The sequence below is a fragment of the Bubalus kerabau genome, chromosome 1 (genome assembly GCF_029407905.1).
Source record: "Bubalus kerabau isolate K-KA32 ecotype Philippines breed swamp buffalo chromosome 1, PCC_UOA_SB_1v2, whole genome shotgun sequence".
Classification (NCBI taxonomy): Eukaryota; Metazoa; Chordata; class Mammalia; order Artiodactyla; family Bovidae; genus Bubalus; species Bubalus kerabau.
Genome location: NC_073624.1, coordinates 254,039,619 through 254,066,265, shown reverse-complemented (window position 1 = coordinate 254,066,265; position 26,647 = coordinate 254,039,619). Strand labels below are relative to the sequence as shown.

Here is a 26,647-nt window from a genome sequence, read left to right as displayed (position 1 = left end):
CTTAATGAGAGAGACAGAAAATAAAGCAGTTAAATATGTAAAATATATAATATTCCAGAAGATAAGTGCTAAGGATAATGAAAACCAGGAAGTGTCAGAGAGGGATTGAGATCTTTTGTATCGTGACCAGGACAGGCCTACTTAAGATGAGATTTGAGTAAAGACCTGCAGGGAGGAATTTATATAGCCATACATATATTGCAGGAATATAATTTTAGGTAAAGGGAATAACATGGAAGGGCCCTAAGATGGGAATAGCCAAGATTGCTCAAGTAACAAGGAGGTCAGTGTTCTGGACGAGTGTTGGAATGCAGACTGGAATAATAGAGTGTGATGTCAGGAGATGAAAGAACCTGGGCCAGTGTAGATTTTGCTTGTCACAGAATTTTATTCTAGGTCAGATGGAAAGCCGGTAGACAGTTCTGAGTAGAGTGCTAATAGGAAAATTCTGGCTGTCGTATTGAGAATTGACCGTAAGAAAGGGCAGAAGTAGGGCAGACAGTTAAGAGGAGATTGCTTTTCTAGGCAGAAAAAGATGATGTCTTCAGCAAAATTGGGTCACTCTTTCAGGCTGAATTGAGTCCCTCTAAAATTCATATGTTGAAACCCTGCTCCCCAGTACCTCACAACATGATTCTGTTGGGAGATAAGACCTTCCAAGAGACAGTTAAGTTAAAATGAGACAGTTAGTGTGGACCCTAAACCAGTGTGACTGGTGTCCTTGTAAGAAGAAATAAGGACACACAAAAAGCAACAGTGATGTGAGTTCATAGAGAAGAGGACCCAGTAAAAAGGCAAGCCAAAGAGAGAAGCCTCAGAAAAAATATCCCTACCTGCATCTTGATCTCAGTCTTCCAACTTCCACAACTGTAAGAAAATAAATATCTGCCGTTTAAGCCACTCAGTCTGGGGTACTTTTGTAGGCAGTGCAAGCAGACTGATAGTCACTAAGGGTAGAGATGATTGGTCAAATTCTAGATATGTTTAAAACAGATGCTACAAGATTTTCTGATTAAGCCAACTTGAGGTATGAAGAAAGGAGAATTAAGGACACCTTGGTCTTTGGCCCAGCAACTGGTGGAATTGGAGTTGTCATTGGCTGACACAGGAAAGACTCCAAGAATAGTGGGTTTGTAGGGAAACATCACCGTAGGCACTCCCTTGATTCATGAGCATTTGAATGCAAATCGTCTATTTGGTAAATTTCAAGAACAAAAATAGGGACATATGGAGGTGAAATAAGGAAGGCTGCCACTGTGGATGTTCTGTTAAGCTAGATGATGACAAAGAATGTCTGAAGTTAGCTTGATTTTGTTGTTGTTTAGTCACTAAGTCGTGTCCAACTCTTTTGCAGCCTCATAGACTGTAACTTTCCAGGCTCCTCTGTTGATGGAATTTCCCAGGCAAGAATTTTGAAGTGCGTTGCTAATTCCTTCTCCAGGGTATCTTCCCAACCCAGGGATTGAACCTGCATCTCTTGTGTCTCCTGCCCTGTCAGGACAGAGCACTACAGGTAACTCTGAAATATCCTGCCTTGACAGTGAGAAAGTGGAGGCATTTATCCGCACCTAGTCACTGGTTGGATGGTGATTCTGCAGCAGTCTTGGCTTCATAGTGAGTTTCTTCAGTTGGAGGAAATAGTCTTCAAGCCCAGAATTGCAGATACTGATGGTTGGAAATGAGAAGTCAGCCAGGGCTTTTCAGTGAGTGAGTTTAAGCAAGTTTAGGTAAGTGAATGGAGGCACCTATGGGGCAGAAAATGATGGTAGTAACTACAAGGAGTAAGCAGGAGCTTGTGTGGACCAAGGGAAGCTTGAGCTTCTTTTAGACATCCAACTGGAAATGTCAGTAGCACGTCTGGATTTCATACCTGGCTGCTAAGAAGGGAGTCAAAGCACTGTCAAAATGACACTTAATGTAGCAACTTTAACCCAAGGAGTAGAGAAAAGAAAAAACTGAAAAAGGTATGAGATAACTATGAGATATCCTATGAGATAACTGAATTTGAGTCATAATGCATACTGTTGAAGTGATGGTAAATCCAAGTATGTATTCCACATTTATTGTAAGAAAAAAAAATGAAAGGCCAAATTCTATCATCTTTTTTCAAGATTCCGAATTCTAGCTGTTTGTCCTCTTTCATTATCAAGATTTTAAAATTACAGCCTATAACATTTAAAGGATTTTGTTAAGGATTTATTACAGAAGGTCAATGGCTTAAAATGGATTAGTTGTAATAACTCAAGGTGTGTATAAATCCTTACCATCAATACTCATAAAAGCTCAATAAGAAAGAAGTCTGAAGGACTGTATGGATAATTCTGATTAAATATGAATCTTTCTCAGGATGGGTTCAAAACCTCCACAATAGTTTATTGTGTCCACAGAGTTATTTCATAAACATCATCAGGGTAAAAATATTGCTTTTAGAGCAAATTTCCCTAATTTTTCTTTGAAAACAAAACTTCCCTAGAGTTAGAGTTAGATTTCCCAAACTAGACATTCACAGATATCTAAAACAGAACATGTTTAAATATAAACACAATCTGCCCCATAAAAAACCTGTCCTTCCTTATGGGTTACTTATCTATGTCATGCTTATTACTATCCACTAAATAGTCCAGGCAAGAAGACTGGGAGTCATGTTTCCTTTCTTCTTTTGTCCCCTAATAAATGGTACAATCCTCCATGCAATTACTAGAGTCAAAAACCTAAGAGTCTTTCCATTTCCCCACATATAGTATGTCCTGTTCATCAGTATCCCTTGTCAACTTGACCTCCAAAATGTACCCCAGTCTAAATTCATAAAGGGACTTCTTTCCATCTTTCTGCTACTACCATCCTTGCTAAATTACCGTCATTTTGAGTGGATTTTTGCAATATCCTCCTAGTCTATCTTGTTACTTCAGCCCATCACTTTACCTACAGTCTATTCTCTATACATCAGAATGATGTTCTCAAACTTTGAAATCAGTTCACCTTGGACTCCCTTATTATAACTCTCTAATGACTTTCCATCACACAGGAATAAAACCCAAACTTTCCAGACCAGTTTACAAAACTCCACATAATCTGGCTCCTCAGTACTTCTGGCATTCTGACATCGTTTTCCCTCTCCCACTCTGCTCAGATACACTGATTTTTTATTACTTATTTTAGCCCATCTCATCTACTTTCAAATTTTAAATAAGGGTGTCCTTAAGAATGAAAAGGACATAACCAAGTAATGTGTAGTAATGTGCAATCAAAAATCATTCCAGTGTGGTTATGATGAGCACAGCCATGGTATGTGCTGGGGACCCAGCAAGTTTATGCTGCTGCAGCATAAACAAGGCACGATGAGAGACAGGTCTAAACAGGTAGCAAGGAATGAGGTTATGACAGTCATTCCAGACTTTGTTAAGAGTGTTGGGAAATTATATTTTTGGTAATGATATGTGATCAGACTTCTTGCAGATATTATAAAAAGCAGTATATCCTCTCCAGTTGGGACGGGAGACACTTAGAAGAGTTTTAGCATTTTGCATACAGTTTCACGGGCTCCTGGTCTCCTGAACATCATTCTTGGACTGAAGTTAAGAATCCTCGTGTGTCCCTTGGGGTCACTGAATGATGTTAACTAGGGTGGCAGTTTTAGGTAGTGAATCATGATAGCCTTTGTCACTAGAATGAATGTGAGGAAGACACTATTGTAGATGAGAAGAATGTTTAGGAAATTATTCAGGAAGTCCAGAAGTGATGATAGAGGAAATGATGGATTGTGGAGACATTACTTGTCCAATGATGTCCAGAGAAAATAGTGATGGGATTGTATGTGGACAGTGATGGGGAAAGAATAGTAATGTCTGTCCCATTTTCTGGCCTGGGATCCTCCTACACCCCAAGCCATTTGACTTCCCTCTGTACCTTTAACTCCTGTTAGTGATGTCAATAATACCATAATAAACCGTACTAGTTTGCATTTTCTGTTGACTCCTTGGAGAATTCAAAAATTTTTGAGTGAGTATGTAGTCTAGGCACTTTATATATACAGTCAGTCCTTACTTGAGGTAGTTATGTTCTATAAATTCACCACAAACACTAAATTAGTAAATAGTAAACAATTGTTCTTAGGGTGAAATAGGATTAAGGCCATGTAAGCCATACATTTGTTTCCTCAGTACAACAATACATAACCATGTTTTAAATGTTTAAAGAAAGCTTGTCTAATATGTATTGTTACTTAACATTGAATTCCAGACTAACAGCACTAACTTATGACTAAACAAAGTTTGTCTGTTTAGCATATATATATATATTTTTTTTTTTCCATAATGCACCTCACAACCTTCTTGCACTTAGGAATACTAGCCAGCACTTCAGCAATACTCTTAGGGAATATTTTCAACAGCAAAATCATCAACAAAAAGCACAAAAATATGGTAAACATGGCACTAAATAGCATAAAAACCATTGATATGAGAGCTGAATCAAGATAGCAGAGCATCATCTTGTTTACACCCAGCTGAGAAAGTGTGCTGTTGAGGAACGCAAATTTTTCAACAATGTGCAAATCTGTAAATGATAGCAAAGTCCCAGGAGAATTGCTTTTGGTGTTACAAGTATATTGTGGCAAGTGAGCAAATATTGAATCCACAAATAATGAGGATCAATGATCACACTTTTTCTATTTAGATATGCTAAAATTCACAGAAACAATAATATAATCTATCAGTCTAATATGCCAAACACCTGGATTCACCAATTACAAAGATTTTGCAATGTTTCCTTTATTGATCACCTTTCTTCTCTGTTATTCTTTGCTAAAATGTTTTAGGAATTAATTCCAGAGAGTGACACCATGTTATTTCACTCCTGTACATTTCCGAAAGAAATAAGGACATTTTCTTTTACAATTGCAATGCCATTATTACACCTTACAAACTTAATACTACAAACTTACATACTTAATAATTCTTACAAACGTAATACTAACTCCTTTGAATTATCTAATAAAGATGATCAAATATTTCTAAACAAAAGTTATCATCATAGGCTTGCTGCTGCTAAGTCGCTTCAGTCATGTCCGACTCTGTGCAACCCCATAGATGGCAGCCCACCAGGTGCCTCCATCCCTGGGATTCTCCAGGCAAGAATACTGGAGTGGGTTGCCATTTCCTTCTCCAATGCATGCATGCATGCTAAGTCGCTTCAGTCACGCCCAACTCTGTGTGACCCTAAGGACAGCAGCCCAACAGTTTCCTCTGTCCTCAGGATTCTCCAGGCAAGAATACTGGAGTGGGTTGCCATTTCATCCCCAAACACAGGTCACACCTTCTCAGATCTGACGCAGTTGGTCCAAGGCATGGACTGAGCACATTTTTTTTTTCTTTTTTTCACCAAAGCTCTTTAGGAAGTTCTAACTGACAGCCAAATATAGGAACTGTTATACATGGAAACGATGTCCGTTTACCCTACAGCTAGTGTTACTAAGGGTTATCAGTAAAGTCTGATGAGAACAGCGAACCTCTCCTTGTTAGAGCTCACTAACCACTTTTGATGGACTAAGTCTCTTCTGAATTTAATTGATTTTAGGATGTTAGGTTAGAAATCTATGGAGCCACTAACCAAACTAATTTATCAGCAGCTCTGTTAGAGCCTGAAAGGGCTGAATTTTTTTTTTCTTCTGAAAAATGCTTGCATTAATCTCCAATGTATTTGCAAAATAAAATTGAATATTTAGAGAAAAGCTTCAAAAATATGTATAATTTACATTTTAAAAAATAGTTTAAATTATTATTAATTCCTGTTGAATTTTATAAGTCAAATACCCAAAAATTAATATAAAAATGTTTAAGCAACTTAACAGAATGATTTTAAAATAACATAAATTCTGGTGCTTGAGCAATAGGGCTTGAAATAGATGAGATTCTTGTGGCCCTAATAATATTAAAGCCATCAAACAAATATTAATGCTAAATGCTTGAAAGCCAGCTTAGAGAAGAGTTCAGAGACTTAAAATAGCATAGATGAAAATTGACCTGAGAAAATTAAAATGCAGTACCTGTTTTAAGTTACATGCTAAAATTTTGCATTGTTTATAACAATCTGACTTTTCAAAATTATAGTTTAATTATATTTTACTTAAGTTAGAAACTCAAAACCCTTACCTTCAACTGTGATCTCTATACTGGCATTTCCTTGAATAGAAGAGATGCTGAGGAAGACTTTGCAAAACCACTAAAATCCTTTGGAGATTTACCACTAGAGAACAGTTGCATATCTGTATTTCTGTCTATAATATAGCAAATAACAACATAATAATAGCAAAATAGCAGAATTTTATTATATCTCTATTATAAATTACTTCTACTAAAAATGTATTGAGCTTCACAATAATTTATGGATTAGATAGGACCAGTATTGTTATTCCCTAAAGAAATTGAGGTTTAAATGTTGACTTGCCCAAGGTATCAAGGCTTGAACATTGAGATTCATATCACTTACAGATCAAAAGATTTAGAATATGATAGGCATGTACATGAAAGAAGCCAGACTTACTGTAGTGAGAACTGTATTTGCACCTTTTTTACATTCAGAGACAAGAGCTATAAATAGCTCCTGCTAATGCTCTCACGGATCTCTGTATAAAGGTTCCACTGAGTAGAAAGAATTATAAACTAAAAGGGAAAGACATATAAAACAGCCAATGAATGAGAAGTTAGAATTGGATGTAGAGGCATATTATTCTTTAGGAACAAAGAAAAATAAAAAGAAAACAGAATGAGTGTGGATTATAGACTTGTACATGGTAATAAGCACTACGATTTAATAAAACCATAAATAAAAGCAGCATGATCTGTGGATGCAATTATCTCTACCTTGGAACTCTACAACATTACCTATTCCGATGAAATACAGCTCACTTTATTTTAATTGAATGAACCTGCCTAGTTGGAAACATTCTCTGACAGTTGTTCTGTTGAAGTCTCAATATCTTTGTGAGTTAACTGAAAGATGTGTCTTGGAAAGAAGCAACAGTGAGACAAGGACAGGAGATATTTTGGGAAATGTAGTGATAAGGAAACAGGCCAAATAACACTTACTGTCTGGATGTATTAACCACTACTGGACTGGAGAAGGAGGCATATTTGAACACAATTTAGACAGAAATGTGATCAAAACAAATTCTTCTTATTTTATTACATTGGGTAACAGAGATTCAACTTATACTTCTTGTCTGTTTCTATTTCCCCTATAAATCCCTCTTCTGGAGGTCTTGGGAATGCAGTCAAGTTGACAGATCTGATCTTATCTCCAGAGCCTTCAATCAAGAACTAAATGCAGTTTAACTAAATTTAAAGTCATAGCCAGAGAGGGCTTAAATATCAGTGTGTGTGTGAGTAAACATGTATCAATTGTATAGGAAACCTCTGTGTGGAGTACTAACAAAGAGAACTGAATAATACAGATAATAATAATAATACAGGCTCACTGAAAACCAATTACAGAAAAGCAACACTGTGTTCCACGGAGCTGAAAAGTGTTATTTAGATACCATTAGAACATATGAACCACAATAACTCAATACCTTAGGAACTTATTAAAATCCTCTGTCATCGTACTTTAAATAAGTAGCTAGGTAAAACCTAAATGTTTGGAAGATTTTTTACATTATAGTTTATTAAAAAGGAAGATTTACAGTTTATATTCAGATCCTGTTAGCAGTTCTGCCACTTACTTAGTTGCATGGCTTTTGAAGAGTCACTTGAATTCCATGGCTGTTGGTTTCTACCTCTGTATAGTAAAGTTGGTTTAGAACCATATTAAAAATGGCACCCCACTCCAGTACTCTTGCCTAGAAAATCCCATGGACGGAGGAGCCTGGTGTCCATGGGGTCGCAAAGAGTCAGACACGACTGAGCGACTTCACTTTCTTTCTTTCTTTCAAGAATATATAAATTGGTGATTGCATGATATCTGTGTTGAAAAAGTTAAAAAAATTAGTTCATTTTATTAGACTTAAATCATATATCAATACAACTTCTAAAAAACATGTTAATCCATTGGTAATATAAGAAGTCCTAATGTATTTTTTCTCAGCTATGTACCAGTATTGAAAATGTGGTGTTCTCAAATTGCTGTATTTGTCAATGAACAGCACACTTCATTCACAGTTTCAGTTTTTCATTCATTTAACCAATACTTATGAGGTAATGTCTGTGTTCCAGATATTCTGCTATACAGTGGGCATGTGGCAAGGTGCCCTGCTGGCTGGGTCATAGATTTTACTGGGAGATGCACAGAGTAAGCAAAGGAAAATGTAAAACTGTAGCTACATATGGTGAAAAATGATTAGAAGAAAAGATGCTTTGAGAGATAATCCTGAAGAATCTATCTCAGATTAGGAGACTAGGGAAGGCCTACCTGAAAAATAGAAGAGGCTATCCAGCAGTCTAACTGCAGAAATGAGTAAGGGCCCCAGTGAGAAGATTTAAGGGAGTGAAAGGATATATGAAGTAAGTGTGCTGAAGAAAAAGACAGCCTAAGAGAAGAAGAAAAGACAGACGAAGGAGCTGTGTAATGTAGAGTACTTAAATTTCCTTAAAGGATTTAGGACACTACTTAAGGGGAACTGACAACTCTTATAGCCTTTTAACCTTGGGAGTGGTAGAAAGTGATTTTACATTTTACAGAACACATCATGAAAACTGGCCAAAGATTAAGGAGGGCCATAACAAAGTATGAAGCTAGACAATAGGGAAAGAGAAGTTGGTGGCAATGGTAGAGAGGAGAAAACTTGAGTAGTATTAAGGAGATGAAGGTATATTTTTACTGAAACCAACCTCCCCAGTTGTGGGGGTTTGTTTTGTTTAGTCTAGGACTGGTTGGTTTTCACCAGATATTCAGTTCATGAGTCCAGGCAAGAAGAAAGCAGAGGGCAGAAGGTGTTTGCAAGAGTGTGGTTATATGGATCAAGAAATTTAGGTAGGGTACGGAGGCAATAGTGGAGAAGGCACCCCCACTCCAGTACTCTTGCCTGAAAAATCCCATGGACAGAGGAACCTGGTAAGCTGCAGTCCATGGGGTTGTGAAGAGTCGGACACAACTGAGCGACTTCACTTTCACTTTTCACTTTCATGCATTGGAGAAGGAAATGGCAACCCACTCCAGTGTTCTTGCATGGAGAATCCCAGGGGCGGGGGAGCCTGGTGGGCTCCCGTCTATGGGGTCGCACAGAGTCGGACACGACTGAAGCAACTTAGCAGCAGCAGCAGCAGCAGGGAGGCAATAGACGAAGGAGCAAATTGACAGTAGGTGGTGGGATTCATGGATTTGCAGCCTCTACGATGCTGTAGAATTTTAACATGGGAAAAGGGCATGCTTTACGGAAAGTGAACTGAAAAGATGAAATAATGTGTTCTGAAAGTAGAGTGTTTCAGAGAGAAATTTTAGGGGAGGGAGTATCACTCCCTATGTGAAAGTCACCAAATGGTGAAAGGCATTAAACAAAACTAGAAGACCAAGACATGACTGCATCAGTGAATAAGTGAATGTAACTTGAGACTTATATCACACTTTTATCATAGTCTGTGTAACTTAGATCTGTGCCTTAATGATACATGAGCAATTTATAGAAATGTCTGTTATTCAAACGATAGGCTTAGGGCTTTTTAAAATAACATTAAGGTGTAATTTATATTAATTTTACTGCCATATCATGTTACTGAAAAGCTATCAAAATCAGTATAAACTAGAGTTAATGCAGAATTATCTCAGATTTTTAATAATAAATTTCTAACCTTTTAAATTGAAAAAGTTGTTAGCAATATACTGTCATGTCAATTTAAAAAAATCATTTGGCTGATTATTTAAAAGAAATAACTTATGAAGTTTTAAAATATGATGAGATGACAATATATGTGATGAATTTATCTGTAATTTATATAATTAACTCCAAAAGAAAATGAAGCCCCATTCCATAATCAAAACATGCTGTAGCTTATACATTTATATACACAAAATTATTGCATTCAAAATTAATTTTTTGCCCATAATTTATCAACTCATTATGTAAGGATCATCATCCAAAATGTAAAAAAAGAAAAAAACTATGCCAACATCCGTTGGATCATGGAAAAAGCAAGAGAGTTCCAGAAAAACAACTACTTCTGCTTTATTGACTATGCCAAAGCCTTTGACTGTGTGAATCACAACAAACTGTGGAAAATTCTGAAAGAGATGGGAATACCAGACCACCTGATCTGCCTACTGAGAAATCTGTATGCAGGTCAAGAAGCAACAGTTAGAACTGGACATGGCACAACAGACTGGTTCCAAATCATTGGGAAAGGAGTATGTCAAGGCTGTATATTGTCACCATGCTTCTTTAACTTATATGCAGAGTACATCATGAGAAATGCTAGACTGGATGTAGCACAGAGTGGAATCAAGAGTGCCAGGAGAAATATGAATAATCTCAGATATGCGGATGACACCACCCTTATGGCAGAAAGTGAAGAAGAACTAAAGAGCCTCTTGATGAAAGTGAAAGAGGAGTGTGAAAAAATTGGCTTAAAACTCAACATTCAGAAAAGTAAGATCATGGCATCCAGTCCCATCACTTCATGGCAAATAGATGGGGAAACAATGGAAACAGTGACAGACATTATTTTGTTGAGCTCCAAAATCACTGCAGATGGTGACTGCAGTGAAATTAAATTAATAGATGTTTGCTCCTTTGAATAAAAGTTATGACCAACCTAGATAGCATATTAAAAAGCAGAGACATTACTTTGCCAACAAACATCCGTCTAGTCAAAACTATGGTTTTTCCAGTAGTCATGCATGGATGTGAGAGTTGGACTATAAAAAGAGCTGCTGCTGCTGCTAAGTCACGTCAGTCATGTCTGACTCTGTGTGACCCATAGATGGCAGCCCACCAGGCTCCCTTCCCTGGGATTCTCTAGGCAAGACTACTCAAGTGGGTTGCCATGTCCTTCTCCAGTGCATGAAAGTGAAAAGTGAAAGTGAAGTCACTCAGTCGTGTGCAACTCTTTGCAACCCCATGGATTGTAGCCTACCAGGCTCCTCCATCCATAGGATTTTCCAGGCAAGAGTACTGGAGTGGGTTGCCATTGTCTTCTTCATAAAGAGAGCTGAGCGCTGATGAATTGATGCTTTTGAACTGTGGTATTGGAGAAGACTCTTGAGAGTCCCTTGGACAGCAAGGAGATCCAACTAGTCCATCCTAAAGGAAATCAGTCCTGAATATTCTTTGGAAGGACTGATGCTGAAGCTGAAACTCCCATACTTTGGCCACCTGATGTGAAGAAGTGACTTATTTGAAAAGACCCTGATGCTGGGAAAGATTGAAGGCAGGAGGAGAAGAGGATGACAGAGGATGAGATGGTTGGATGGCATCACTGACTCAATGGACATGAATTTCAGTAAACTCTGGCTTCCCTGATGGACATGGAAGACTGGCGTGCTGCAGTACATGGGATCGCAAAGAGTCAGACATGCCTGAGCAACTGAACTGAACTAATGTTTAATGTGAGATGAGACTTAAATTAGTTGAATTGTTTTTAAAGCTAGAAAAAGATTTTTATGTGTCCTCTATGTACTAGGTTTTCTATAAGCATTAATAAGTAAAACCAAGTAGTTTCAAGAAATTGCTGTTACAAATATTTTTTGCTTATTTTTTTTGTTTCCTTTATATGATATTTTTGAATTTCAAGAAAATAATATTATGATGTTTACATTAAATCAATGTCCTGTCTTTTATTGTTGAACTAAAATGGAGTAGGCAAACTTCAATATAGAACTTCCTTTATAATGGTGTTTTATCATGAAATCAACAAAGTATTCATCAAATTTATTTTTAAACATGGCACTGTCTTATACAGATTGTTCACAGTAGGTTAAAACAATATTTCACCGGTCATTTTAAGAACAGCAAACTCATATATTAATCCCGGAACAGGAAGGTCAAGGACACTACTTTAAAGAATGATATGTCATTTATAACCTAATCTCTAATCCAGGCTCCTCATTCTCCTTTTTCTTTAACCAAGCTATCCTTCATGAATCGACTTCAATCTCTTCTTTTCCATTGAATCTTCCTGAGCAAATCCATCTCATACAGAAATTTCCTTGTTCTTAACTCACAACTCTTTCTGGACTCATTAAGCATGAAATATCATACATCACATTTTCTATATTTGTTATTTAACGTCTCATGGTCACAATATATTTCTACAGTTAGATCACAAATTTTTGTAAGGACACATACCGTGTGTTATTTTCCTTGAATATATTTTTTTCTTTCTTAAGGCCTTAGTTTTTGAGCAATTTAGGGTTTACAACAAAATTGAGGAAAATATACAGGGATTTCCTATATATCCCATGTGCCCATGCATGCACAGCCTCCCCAATTATCAACATCCCCCAGGGTGGTACATTAATCCCAACTGAAGCATGTACTTTGACATATCATAAGCACCCAAAGTTCATAGTTTATTTCAGCTTTAGCTCATGGTATTGTGCATTCTGTCAGTTTTGGAAGATGGTAATAATGTGTGTCTATCATTATAGTATTATAAAGAGTATTTTCACCACCCTAAAACCTTGTGTGCTCTAGTCAGTTCCTTCCCAGGCTCACAACCACTAGCAACCACTGATCTTTCTATGCCTCTATAGTTTTGTCTTTTCCAGGATGTCATGTCATAATCATACAGTATGCAGCCTTTCAGGTTAGCTTCTTTCACTTACTAATACGCATTTAAGTTTCCTTTGTGTCTTTCATACCACACTTCATTTATCCATTTGCCTACTGAAGGACATCTTGGTTGCTTCCAAGTATTGGCGTTTATGAATAGAGTTGCTGTAAACATCCATGTGCAGATTTTTAAGAAGATAAATTTTTCAACTTTTTGGGGTAAATACCATAGTGAAATTAATGGATTGTATGGTAAAGGGTGTATTTACTTTTATAGGAAACTAGAAAAGTGTCCTCCAAAGTGGCTATGTCATTTTGCATCTCTACCAACGATGAATCAAAGTTCCTTTTGTTCCATATCTTCACCAGCATTTCATGATACCAATGTTCCAGAAGTTGGCCATTATAATAGGTATGTGGCAGTATCTTTTTTTTTTAAATGAGTTTAATGACATATGATGTGTAGTTCCTTTTCATGTGCTTATTTGTCATTCATGCATCTTTTTTGGTGAGATGTCTGTTTAGGGTTTGCCCATGTTTAAGCCAAGTTGTTTATGTTCTTATTAAAGAGTTTTAAAAGTTACTTGTGCATTTTGAGTAATATTCTTTATCATATGTGTCTTTGTCATATTATTTCATAGTCTGGCTTGTCTTTCCATTCTTTCAAAATTGTCTTTTGCAAACCAGAAGTGTTAATTTTAATGAAGTCTAGATTATGAATTATTTATTTCACAGGTTATACCTTTGATGTATTTTAAAAGTTATGCCCATTCTCAAGGTCATCTAGAATTTCTCCTGTATTATCTTTAGTTCTACATTTTACATTTTGGTCTGTGATCCATTTTGAGCTGGTTTTGTGAAAAGTATAAGCTCTGTGTCTGGATTCCTTTTCTAGTTGTTTTAGCACCATTTGTGAAAAACACGATCTTTGCTTCATTATATTGTCTTTGCTTCTTTGTCAAAGATCAGTTGACTATATGTATGGGAATCTATTGCTGGGCTCTGTATTCTGTTCCATCAACCCATTTGTTCTTTTACCAATATCACACTGTGTTAATTACCATAGCTTAATAGTAAGTCTTGAAGTCAAGTAGTGGCAGCATTCCAGTTTTGTTCTCTTTCAATATTGTGTTGGCTATTCAAGGTCTTTTGCCTCTTCATATAAACTCTAGAAATCAATTTGTCATTATCCATAAAGTAACTTGAAAGAATTTTGATTGGGATTGGATTGAATCTATAGATCACTTTGAGAATAACTGATATTTTGACATTATTGAGCCTTCCTATTCATGAACATAGAATATTTCTCCATTTATTTAGATTTTTTAAAAATTTCCTTCTTCAGGGTTTTGTAGTTTTCCTTATATAGATTTTATACATACCTTGTTAGATTTAAACCTAAGTATTTCATCTCGGGGGCTGCTAATGTAAATGACATGTTTTTAAATTCAGATTCCACTTGTTCATTGCTGGCATATAGAAAAATGAAAATAGTTAACCTTTGTTTGATGTTTTCTTCCACAACATTTTATTAAATGTGTATGCTCAAGAGGAATGAGTCAGGGAATAAAAATATTCCCTGTCCATTAAACCACTGATGGCTCTGTTGCTGACTCCAGGCTCTTTCTTCAGTCTTGAAGCAGGGCAAGCACAGACTTTTAGGCCAATGGGGTACAGCTCAACAATCCTATATATTCCCTTGACTACACTATAGAAGAACTTAACAAAATGTTTCATCAAGCTATACTTTAACTTTTAATAAAATGCCTCTAGGCAAGTTCATTTCTTTCTAAATTTTAATTCTTTTGTGTAGTCACTGAGGTTGGTGATATTTGCCTCTGTCTGAACTTAGTGTCTCTCTTCCTGTGATATCTAACATCTAAAGCTCTTGATCAAGAACTTTCCAAACAGCAGGGTACCACTGAGAAAAGTTCCAAATAATTGTGGGTTCACTCATGTTGTAAGACACTCTCCATCCAGCCAAAGCTACTTTGGATTTTAAAGGTTTGTTGTAAAAAGTTGGCCAAGTGATCTCTGGACAGGTGGATTATTGGGTTCTATGAGGCTGTTTTGAAGGGTTGAACCTCATTACGTATCTGCTTTTGACAGGAGTATGCTAGGTTTACATAGAATTTACGGGAACCTATTAATTAGGCTTCAGGCTTTTCTATATTACAAAAATATAAAATAAAATAAAAATTCTAAAAAGTGGTATCTTGATTATTAGATTGAAAAAATTTTAAAGAAGGTGCAAATTAATTTAAAGTAAAGACACATTAACTTTTCTTTTATACATGAAATTCTAACTGGTAAGTATAGAAGCAAGAGCCTTCACTGCAAGAAGACCATTTTATGTGCCTTTAAATTTGAAACTCCCTATGAATTGAAGACAAATGTCAGGAGACTGCATCTGTTGAGCAATTTAAATATTCTTTGGGAACTAAACTACATTAGCATCAAAATGGCAACCTGCAAATTGAAAGGATATTGTAATTGTTTGAAAAGTCTCACCCTCCTTCACTAAAGAATATGAAGGCAGCATCAGAAGCCATCTGGGTTGAGGGCTGTTGGTTGTCTATGGTCAGATATTACTGCTGCTAATTGCAAAGAAGAAAGGCCAAAGAAAAATCTTGTATTAATACATGCCCTCCAGCCAAAGGATTAATACTTTTGAACTGTGGTGTTGGAGAAGACTCTTGAGAGTCCCTTGGACAGCAAGGAAATCCAACCAGTCCATCCTAAAGGAAATCAGTCCTGAATATTCATTGGAAGGACTGATGTTGAAGCTGAAACTCCAACACTTTGGCCACCTGATAGGAAGAACTGACTCATTTGAAAAGACCCTGATGCTGGGAAAGATTGAAGGCAGGAGGAGAAGGGGACAACAGAGGATGAAATGGTTGGATGGCATCACCAACTCAATGGACATGGGTTTGACTGAAGTCTGGGAGTTGGTGATGGACAGGGAGGCCTGGCATACTGCAGTTCATGGGGTCACAAAGAGTTGGAGATGACTGAACGACTGAACTGACTGACTGACTCCAGCTGAAGGCAATACCAAACTTGACAAGTCAAAGAGATAGCACTGAATTATATGTAATCAAAATCCACTTAATAAGTGACTTGGATTAGTGCCTTGAATTCAGGGCTCTATTTGTGGAAGAGAAAGGCACAATAACAAAAGCTGCTCAGTAAATGATAAAGAAATTGAAAATAAGAAAAAAAAAGCCTAGAGCCCAAGGAAGGGAAATTGACTTAAGGCTAAATCATAATTTTCCTTTCATAACTGGGAAGTGTATAAAAGCCATTTCTCAATGTCTTTATGTATAAAATGTGCCAATATTATGCCACGCTCTGCATTTATAATCAGAGGTATGTGTGGTAATAACATGATGGTTTGGGGGTCTATAACACTTTGCACAAAAGAAGTTCAATTCTGTTGCTCAGTCATGTCCAACTCTGTGATGCTCCCTGGTAGTTCAGCTGGTAAAGAATAAACCTGCAGTGCAGGAGACCTGGGTTCGATCCCTGGATTGGGAAGATCCCCTGGAGAAGGGAAAGGCTACCCAACCTGGTATTCTCTTCTGGGAATTCCATGGACTGTATAGTCCATGGGGTTGCAAAGAGTCGGACACAACTGAGCATAGAAGAAAAACATCTCTAATTTAGAGCCCTCGTTAATAAATTAGGTTCCTCTGGAATATTGGGCATCCACAAATGCACTCTTTTCTCTCCCAGTCAGTCCATGTATTTAGTGAGGAGCCAAGACTCTTGATCTTACTACTTATATATAGTGAAAATAATGGAGTTTTGGGACCACCTTCCTAAGAATCTGACTTGCTCTCTGTTAACTAATTTTCTGGTTCTACTGAGATATAATTCACATCCACCAGTGTACAATTTGAGGATGCACAACATAATGGTTTGATTTATATATGTTGTGAAATGATTATTGCAATACATTTAGTTAGTACCCGTCACCATTAACCTTTTGACCCCATTCCCAGTATGCTTGATTTTAAGCATAATGTACTTCAATCCAGATAACTCTGGGTCAATCCCAACAGAGGAGATAAAAGCACTGTCTTGCCATTTGGGGGGCCCAGCTGTAAAACAAGGTAAAAATAATTTATACTATTTTAAATAGTTATAACTCACATTTTAATGGAGGTGCAATGTATATTGTGCTATCATTTGCATCATCTCATTTGATTATAGGTGATTTTGTCCCTGAGTGTCTTGCATTTAATAAGGACTCAGGAAGTATGTGGGTTGATTAACTATATAATCTTCTTGCTAATGCATGCAGTGAATTATTCAGTAACCCTGGTTACATCATTACCTCAGCTGTCTGGTCCATTGTGATAATGCTCCCAAATACTAGCACTATAGTTTTACTCCAAAGTGGGGGAAGCTTTAGCCTGGCGATTAGATAAAGGTGTAGCTTTCTGTGTTATCCAAAGGCAAATGCTGCTACTTTGTTTACCTGGTGTACCAAAATCTATACCTGCAGCCACTTTGAAGCTATGGCTTGCCCCATTAATATCCTAGTCACAACGATTTGGTCTTACAGCATTTTTCATCATGCTAAGCAATACTTAAGAGTGCTTTGGCATCAGATCACTTTTGGGTTTTGTTCCATAATGTTTTTATTAAATGTGTATGCTAAAAGAGGAATGAGTCAGGGAATAAAAATTACCACTGGAAAATAGTAGCCAGGCTGGCCTCATAAATAATGCTTTGTTTTCGCTACTGATGTCAATCCAGCCCAGCCTTTCAATGCCTGCCTTTGTTATTCTGAATGCTGCAGTTGCTAGCGCTAGCTAGCTCCCTCTCTCTCCCTTTTTGTAAGGAAACACAGATACAAGGATTGTAGATGAAACCATCCCTGAAGATCAAAAATACATTTTGTTACAAAAAGAGAAGACCTCAGGATATGAATAAATGCAAAATGAAGAACATTATGAGTTAATTTACTGAGCCCGTAAGAGTGAAAAAAAGAAAAACAGAAGAGAAGAAAAAGAATTGTGAGCTAACTGGAATATTATTTGTATGAAATGCAGTAAATCAATTAGGAATACTTGTATTCAAATAGCTAAAAATATCAATATTAGTGAGAACAGACATTCTTTAATATCTCTTAAACCATTTGGGGATGCATACTTTAATATAAAAATATCTCACGAGGTACATTAATATATGCTTAGTTTTCAAGTGATTACACTGGGACATTTAATCATGAGATTGGAAAGATACGACAGCTACCCCCAAGATGACCCGCACATGAGTCATACCCTTACATGATCCCTTCATCCAGAGTACAGGAGGATCTGTGACTTGAGTCTAGACAATAGAATATGTTAAAAAAATATTTCTTTTTACATAAAATACTGTTTTAGCATACTAGAGCCAGAGATTCCCCTCTTGGCCTTGACAAAGCAGGAAGCCACATTGGAAACTGCCCAGAAATAAGATTCTGTGGCAGGAGGGCAACCTCCAGGACCCAAGAGGGCCGGAAAGAAGCCAGAGCCCTCAGTCATACAGCTGCCATTAAATTAATTCTACTACAAACCTGAATGAACCTAAAAACAGATATTTCCCTATTTGAACCTCTAGATTACCATGTAGCAATTTGCTAAGTGGCAACAGAAAATTGATACACTCAATGTTACCAAATTGAACAGAACTACAACATTTTCAATTTTTTTATTTTTTATTTTTGGTGAGGACATTTAAGTTCTACTCTTAGCAGTGTTCTAATTTGCAGTAAATGTTATTAACTATAATCACCATGTTTTACATTAGATCCACAGACCTTATTCATCTTATAATTAAAAGTTTATACCGTTTTACCAACATTTGTCCTATTTCTCACCCCCCTCAGCTCTTATAACCACTTTTCTACTCTTTGTTTCAATGAGTTTGACTTTGTATTAGATTCCACAAGTAAGTGACACCAGGCTGCATGTGTCTTTCTCTGACTGGCTACATCATTTAACATAATAACCTCAAGGTCTACCTGCTGATGCTGCTAAATCACTTCAGTCGTGTCAGACTGTGGGACCTCATAGACGGCAGCCCACCAGGCTCCCCCGTCCCTGGGATTCTCCAGGCAAGAACACTGGAGTGGGTTGCCATTTCCGTCTCCAATGCATGAAAGTGAAAAGTCAAAGTGAAGTCGCTCAGTCGTGTCCGACTCTTCGCAACCCCATGGACTGCAGCCTACCAGGCTCCTCCGTCCATGGGATTTTCCAGGCAAGAGTACTGGAGTGGGGTGCCATTGCCTTCTCCGACCTACACGGGCTCAAATGGCACGATTTCTTTCTTTCTCATAGCTGAATAATATTTCTGTGTGTTTGTGTGTGTGTGCACGCGCGCGCACGCGCATGAGAGAGTGTGTGACATCTTCATTATTCATTCTTCCATTGATGGCACTTATGCTGTTTCCATATCTCGATACTAATACCACAGTGAACGTGGGAGCACAGACATCTTTTCTATGTCGTGTTTTCATTTCCTTTGGATATATGCTCAGAAGTAAAGTTTCTGGATCATATAGTAGTTCTGTTTTTAATTTTTTAAGAAACTTCCATACTGATTTCCATAGTAGCTATACCAGTTTACATTCCTACCCACAATGCACAGGGCATCCTATTTCTCCACATCATCATCAACACATGCTGTCTCTTGTGTTTTTGATGACAGTCATTTCACCAGGTGGGAGGCAAGGTGTCATTGTGGCTTTGACTTGCATTTCCCTGATGGTTAGTGATGTTGAGCACTTTTTTGTGTCCCATTTGGTCATGTGGATTTCTTCTTTGGAAAAATATCTATTCTGCTTCTCTACTCATTCATTAATCAGATTGTTTTTTTATATTCAGTTATATGAGTTCTTTATATATTTTAGAAACCTCTTTTCACATATAAGATTTTCAAATGCTTTATCTCTTTCTGTGGGTTGCCTTTAATTTTGTTGATTGTTTCCTTTGCTATGCAGAAGCTTTGTAGTTTGATATAGTCTCACATGTATACTTTTTGCTTTTTGTGTCAAATCTAAAAAATTATCACCAAGTCCAATGTCAAAGATCTCACTATCTATGCTTTCTTCAAAAAGTTTTATGGTTTTAGGTCTTACATTTTAGTCTTTACTCCATTTTAAGTTGATTGTTGTATGTGAAATAACATAGTGATCCTGTTTGCATGTGGCATCCTGTTTTCCCAACATTATTTATTAAAGAGACTGTCCCTTTCCTATTTTATATCCACGACTCCTTTGACATAATTTAATTGATTTTTCATATGTTTTTTTCCTGGACTCTCTATTTCTGTTCTGTTGATTTATGTATCTGTGTTTATTTATAGTAAACTGTTTGTTTACTATAACTTATAATATAGTTTGAAATTAAGATGTGTGGTTCCTCTTATTTTGTTCTTTTTCCATATCACTCTGACTAGTTGAGGTCTTTTGTGATTCTATAGAATTTTAAATTTTGTAGTACATGAAGCCTTGCTACAGCAGAGCAGTAGCTGAAGCTACTGAACTTGGTTAATATTTTTTCTTTTCAGAGCAGGTTGACTTTCCTGCAAAGTAAAGTGAATGCTAGTACTATTTTGAGGTTAGAGAAAATGAATTCTAAAAATTGGCATTATTTATAAATGTTTAGCAAAATGAGCCTGACTCATCAGGAGTTAAGCATATATTTAAATGATCATGATAGAATATTACTACTTCAAAAGGTAAGTCAATATATATTATAAAATATATTATTGAAAAGAAAGAAATCATGTGAACTACTAAATGTTTGAAAAACTTCATTGACTAAAATTAAAAGCTGTGGGGAAAAAAAAAAAGCTGTGGAATCTTAAGACTAAATACAGATGCACAAAAACTAAAAAAGTAAAAGTGAATTGTTTTATCAGTATACATCATCATATATGGAAAGATTGGGAGTATTTATGTTTAGTGAGTTTTTCCAGTCTTTATGAAGGATAGATATTAAGGATTTCACTTTAAATTTTCATGAAATAGAATGTGGTTGGACATGGGGAGGAAAGCCTGCTGACAACAATATTTGCTAAAAATTGTAGAACAGCTGCAGAGAGTGAAGAATTGCTATCTGCTGAACGTAAGAATGAATCAGTTACCACATATCTTAGATTATACATAAATCTCCTTCAACTGCTCTGGGATCTGGGAGCCCTGTGGTTGTTTCACTAGAAGTGCTGCCCTCAGAGACTGAAGCAGCAGCAGAGGCTGGTGTGGAGCATAAATGGTGGTGCTTCAGGTCATGGGAGTGTGTGAAGGTCCTTGCTGCTGTCCTCACAGCAGTGCTCATGCCACAACTGCCTCTGCTGAGCTGTCAAGGTCGAGAGCAGGTTCTCCTAGTCTGGAGACCAGAACTGGCAGGTGCCTTGGGGAAAGCAGTTAGGAGTGGGGTGCTCACCCTGGAAGCAGGGGATTCTCCTTGGAGGCACCTGCATTGGATGACCTGGTACAGTAGGCCAGGGACTATGGTGCGAATGCCTGAAGGGTTCTGGGTCCCCATGTGCCTCCCATCTGTTGGACATAAAGCATGGGTTGGCATCTTACAGCTATTGCCCCTCACAAAGAAACATATAATTTTTGCTTTCAAATGTTGTGGGTGTCAAATTTTAAAATATACTTAGACAAAATAGTCTGTCTCAAAGACTTGAATTTTTCCATTGCCTTGTTCATGAAAATTTTTCTATGATGGAACTTGTGTGCTTATCCATTGAGAACACTCTCGGCTTTGAATGACCTTGATGAGTGTCTCTTTCACAGCCTCCTATCCTCATTTCCCATCTTGATTTCAGACTCTGTCATGTTTTCTTAGCTCTGTATTTTGGACAAAATGTACCCCATTTCTCTTTTCTCATCTGAAAATGGTAATAATATCTCACACAAATGTCAATATACAACAGGATCATAAATATATAGTACTCAACTTTTGCAGCTTTTTTTCCTCCCATAAATACACAATTTTACATTACGATGGTGTTCAAAGTTTAATCCCTAAATTTTTTAATGAGAGGGACTCCAGCCTTCTTTCAGGAACCCCCAGAAATGCAAGTTTTACTGAACCACAGTAAATTCAGTGAAATAGGAACTCACATATTTTCCATCCTGACATCCTTTGACTTTTCAAGAATTTTCTGTAAGCCTAAAGAAACTGCTATTGACCTTTGCTTATACTTCAAATTTATAGTTAAAGATTTGGAGGGTCAATGGTCTATTATTTTTCACCTTTTATATTTGGCCAAGTGTACAATTGTAGAGATCTAAAAGCGGTAAAAATAACAGAACAGGTTAAAGTGTCTGATTCTGCTCTGATGTGCTAACTCTGACAAAGTCAGTGTATGAAGCAGTGTATTTAGTTGAAAGGCTAACTGCATCCTCTCTTCAAAGCACTCACTGTTCTCCCCACTGCCTTTAATTCTCTTAAAGAGATATTTACACAAGTGTATCATTTCATAATATTTGAGTTATTGTTCTGTATGTTTTACCATTTTCCACTTTTATCATGAGGCTAATCATGAGATACACAATAAAAAAAAATTTCTCCAAAAAGTGTAAGGATAAGTAGAGTGTCAGCAACCAACCATTATAGTAAATATAGGAGAAGTTAATATTCTGTGTCACTGGAAAGATTTTATAGTATGATTTTGGATAGTGGAGATCGGCAAAGCATTTTTCCAAGATGGAATTCTGATTAGTTAAAATGAATATAATTAGTGTTCTAATCTCACTGGAGTTTCCTGAGAATAGCCATCCCAAATGTCTAATAACATTCAGTTGACACAGTGGTTCTGGAACTTTTCCATAACCTCACCCAGCAGAGTTTGATTGCCTTCCTGAGGGTTTAATCCGGTTGAGAAGATACGCCAATATAACTACTGTAATATAGAAGAAAGCTGCAATTTCTAAGGATCCTTCTTTCATGTAATTTTGAAATACATACTTTGTTTGTTTCTTATGCTTTAATATGGCCTCTCTAATGTTGGATCTAACCATGGACCAGAAGCACAGATAGGAAATGACAGATTGAGAATAAATTGCTCTCTGAATTGGATATAGCAGTATTTGGATAAGGAGGAAAAGAAACACTCTGGAAGCACTTCAAGACTAGCATGACAAGGGCTAAAATGACAAGGCTAAAGTTCTGTTTTGTGATATTGCTTTTCTCAAATCAAAGCTTTATTCCTTGTTGGATTCTTCACTGTATGAATTCATTTTTTATATTGAGTCCCCCTATTTCTTTGGCATTGGTTTGGCCATTTTTCCTGCAATATAAATGTTAAAATTTGAAGATAGTTCTTGATTTCCTTAAATATTTAGTTCAAAGATTTTGTTAAATCTTCCTTAATTTTAAATTTGTTACTTCATACATTCATCTTGTTTCCTAATTAAAGTTGCTTGTAAAAGGGAAGGAGGAGGGAAAGAGACAAAGATCTTGCAATTAGGGAGATGAACAAAGACACAGAAAATCAGGCCTTTTGTTTTTCATTTCAATTTTGTATCTTATTTTGAATAAGCATTTAACTTCAATTTATTTTTGGAGGGGAGTGGCAATGCATAATAGGATCACCATCAAACCCAAGGAAGTATTCAGAAAGAAAACATGAAAAGTAAGAAGAAAATTGAAAGCAGAATTGACAAAGTAGAAGAGAGGAAGGAGAGGGGCGGGAAATAAAGGTAGCTGGTAAAGTAGTAATAACATCCAACATTATATTCTGATCCTTTAGTATCCACAACAGTTCAGCAAACATTTTGTCTTTAACTTTGTAGATCAAGATACTGAATCACAGAGGGTTAACTGCTGCTGCTGCTGCTAAGTCAGTTCAGTCGTGTCCGACTCTGTGCGACCCCATAGACAGCAGCTCACCAGGCTCCCCTGTCCCTGGGATTCTCCAGGCAAGAACACTGGAGTGGGTTGCCATTTCCTTCTCCAGTGCATGAAAGTGAAAAATGAAAGTGAAGTCGCTCAGTTGTGTCCGACTCCTAGTGACCCCATGGACTGCAGCCTACCAGGCTCCTCCACCCATGGGATTTTCCAGGTGGTGGCAAAACCAGGATCTACAAATATGGCTGCCTGATCCTGATGTGCAGAAATGCAATCATCAGTTACAATGTAGTGGCTACTCTGATTTCCTGAAGAATATTTTTATTTTGCTTTTCCTTTCATGATAAATAAAATTTCTTCAGGGTAAAGAATCACATTGATTCCAGGAATAAGCGCCAAGGCACATAAATGCATAATTGACCTTTCAGGTAACCTGGCTATAAATTTACACAGAGTAATAGCTTAGTTTTAAATTCTTAGGCTTTTAGTTTGATAAACATTAATACTCTTTCTCACATGAATGCATGCCAGTCATTTTATGAAAGATAATTAAATTTCAATCAGTTGATAGATCCTAAAATTATATTTCCTAAAATGTAAAGAGTTCATTATAATTAACATTAAGACAATTTAAGTATGATGGGCCTTTTCTAGCCATTCTAAAAATATTCTTGTTAATTCTTTAAGTAAACCACATAGCAAAATTAAAGCATATAATCAGAAATAGGCATTTCAGAAGTCGATAATAAATTCACCTTTTAGGAATTACACAGCTATTTCTATGTGTGTTAAACAATGAAGAACAGATTGGGGAAGATTTTAAATGTATCAATTAAGTGATAAGTGAATCTCTAAAGATTTCATGGAGTTTTGATAAGCATCCTTGATAAGCATCCAAGGTTTCTGGAAGTTATTAAAATTTTATCTCAAACCACCTATATTTTTGGTTAAAAAATACATTAGAATGTTCTGTGAGACTAAGCTTTTACATATAAACTGGTAGGTCTTACTCAAACTTGGGATGACAGATGCTTTTTTGTACTGGTAATCATTCATTTACTGCTTAACTACTAAATACCTGCAATGTGACTAGCATAACTCAGGCAATGAGGACAGAGATATAAATAAAATAAAGTCACTTCCTCTCAAATACATAAACAATCTTGTAAGAGATACAGTCATGTGAAAAATAATTACACTTCTGAGAAGTAAGTGCTAAAAGAGAATATGAGTAAGATCAAATTTCAATGACAGAAATTTCTGCCAGGAGTTGTGATTGAAAAAGAGCATCAACTGGAAAAAACTCTTCAGAAGCAAAACTGTTTTAGCAGAAACTTTGAGTAAATTAATTAAGTAAAATAAGTGTTATCCAAGGATCTTTCGTTGTTTGGTGGTATCCTCAAAACCCATCTCTTCAGAGTCCTATCTTCTGTTTCTCCCATGTACTGTAGCTTGGCATTCTGGGAAACAATTTAAAAGCTTGTTGTTGTTGGTATTATTGCTTTGTTTTCTTTTTTAAAGAGATGATGTAATGCTTGTATTACTTCCCATGGAAAGCCCACTGTTTTCCTCAAATAGGAAAATTTCATTAATCAAAAACTTTAAAATGTGGGATTATTTATCTACTATAAATTGAGCCTCTGAAACAATAGGTACTTTCAAAAGCCTGTGGAAGAACACACAAGAATTTTCTGATCTTAAGGTTTGCCTGAAAGGAGCCTATGAGCAGTTTTTCACTTTCCCAAGAAAAAAGTATTATGACCTGTCCATATATCTATTCAGCCTTTCTTAGTTTCTCCAATTCCACCATCTGCTTTCCACAAAGAATACATCTTTACTCATTCAACCTCTACCCCTCCCTTGTCCACATTATATTTCTGTCTGGTGGCTTGTTTCAGCTAAAGGACTAATAGAGTTTACCCTGTAATGATTCCTATAACTCTATGCAGTTTCTGCTTCATATAAATTCAGCCAGACTGTCTGAACATGATTCTGGAGCCTTGAACTTCTAGAGCTACTTTTCTTCTTTATTGGCTCTAGGTACATTCAGAAGTCTTTAGTATAGCTACAAAGACATCTCAAAGTTTGTTCTTTTGCAGAATGATGCCTTTTGACTTCATTTTCATTTATTTTTATTTCACTTTTACTATTACAGGGACACAATAACAAAGATGCCTTGAAGAATGTCTTTAAACTGAAAAAAAAATCAGTTAAAGAAGTTCACTTTTCAATGTATTAAAATGTCAGAAGGATAAACTGATTAGACAAGTCATAGGGTTTCAGGTCAGTTCAGTCGCTCAGTCATGTCCTACTCTTTGCGACCCCATGAATCACAGCACGCCAGGCCTCCCTGTCCATCACCAACTCCCAGAGTTCAGTCAAACTCATGTCCATCGGGTCGGTGATGCCATCCAGCCATCTCATCCTCTGTTGTCCCCTTTTCCTCCTGCCCCCAATCCCTCCGAGCATCAGAGTCTTTCCCAATGAGTCAAATCTTCGCATGAGGTGGCCCAAGTACTGGAGTTTCAGCTGTAGCATCATTCCTTCCAAAGAACACCCAGGGCTGATCTCCTTTAGAATGCCATAAAACTCAATATCATTTTTCCAACCTTTATCTGTTGATCAAGAAAGTGAGACAGTGCCTCAATTCCCCAAATTTTAGCTTCTTTCCATTTTTAAACTTGTTAACTGGTTATAGCATGGTTTTCACACTTTCTTTGAATGCATTTAATTTTTTAATCCAAATTTTAAAAAATAGTTGGTAGTATTTCCTCTTGTCATATTCTGAGTTTTTAATTATTGGCCCAAAGCAGAAACACATAAAAGTACCCCCCAAAACCCAACTTTAAAGAGCAAGTAGAAATTTCTCCTCTTTTATAATAAATTGCTGAGTATTTTAAATCTGTCTTAAGATGGATAGCTTAGCAGCAGCAACCCATGAAGGGAAAAAAAAAAGTCATAAGCAAAATGTTTAAACTTTGTCATATGTTTAGTCTGATAATTGAGATAGCTCATTAGTTTCATTGCTTGCCCAGCAGGAGTAAAGATGGTGTTTCCTTTTCCCATTCTAATCAAAGGATTTGAG

At 36.6% G+C, this 26,647-nt stretch overlaps 1 protein-coding gene across 11 annotated transcripts in view; it reads left to right on the top strand.

Annotated features, from left to right (window-relative positions):
• The window catches only part of EDIL3 (EGF like repeats and discoidin domains 3), an 818,524-nt gene that overhangs the window by 171,407 nt on the left and 620,470 nt on the right, over positions 1-26,647 (top strand). For 8 of the 11 annotated variants that reach the window (XM_055563384.1, XM_055563418.1, XM_055563390.1 and 5 more), the window contains one exon: positions 12,978-13,112. The exons of 1 other annotated variant lie outside the window; for it this stretch is intronic. Coding sequence is in view for 3 of the 10 variants with exons in the window: in XM_055563418.1 (XP_055419393.1) it covers positions 13,076-13,112 (37 nt within the window). In the remaining 7 variants the exon portion in view is untranslated. Of the gene's footprint in view, positions 1-1,354; positions 1,514-12,977; positions 13,113-26,647 lie in introns of all 11 variants that reach the window. 2 more of the 11 variants (XM_055563373.1, XM_055563412.1) reach the window with 1 other exon arrangement.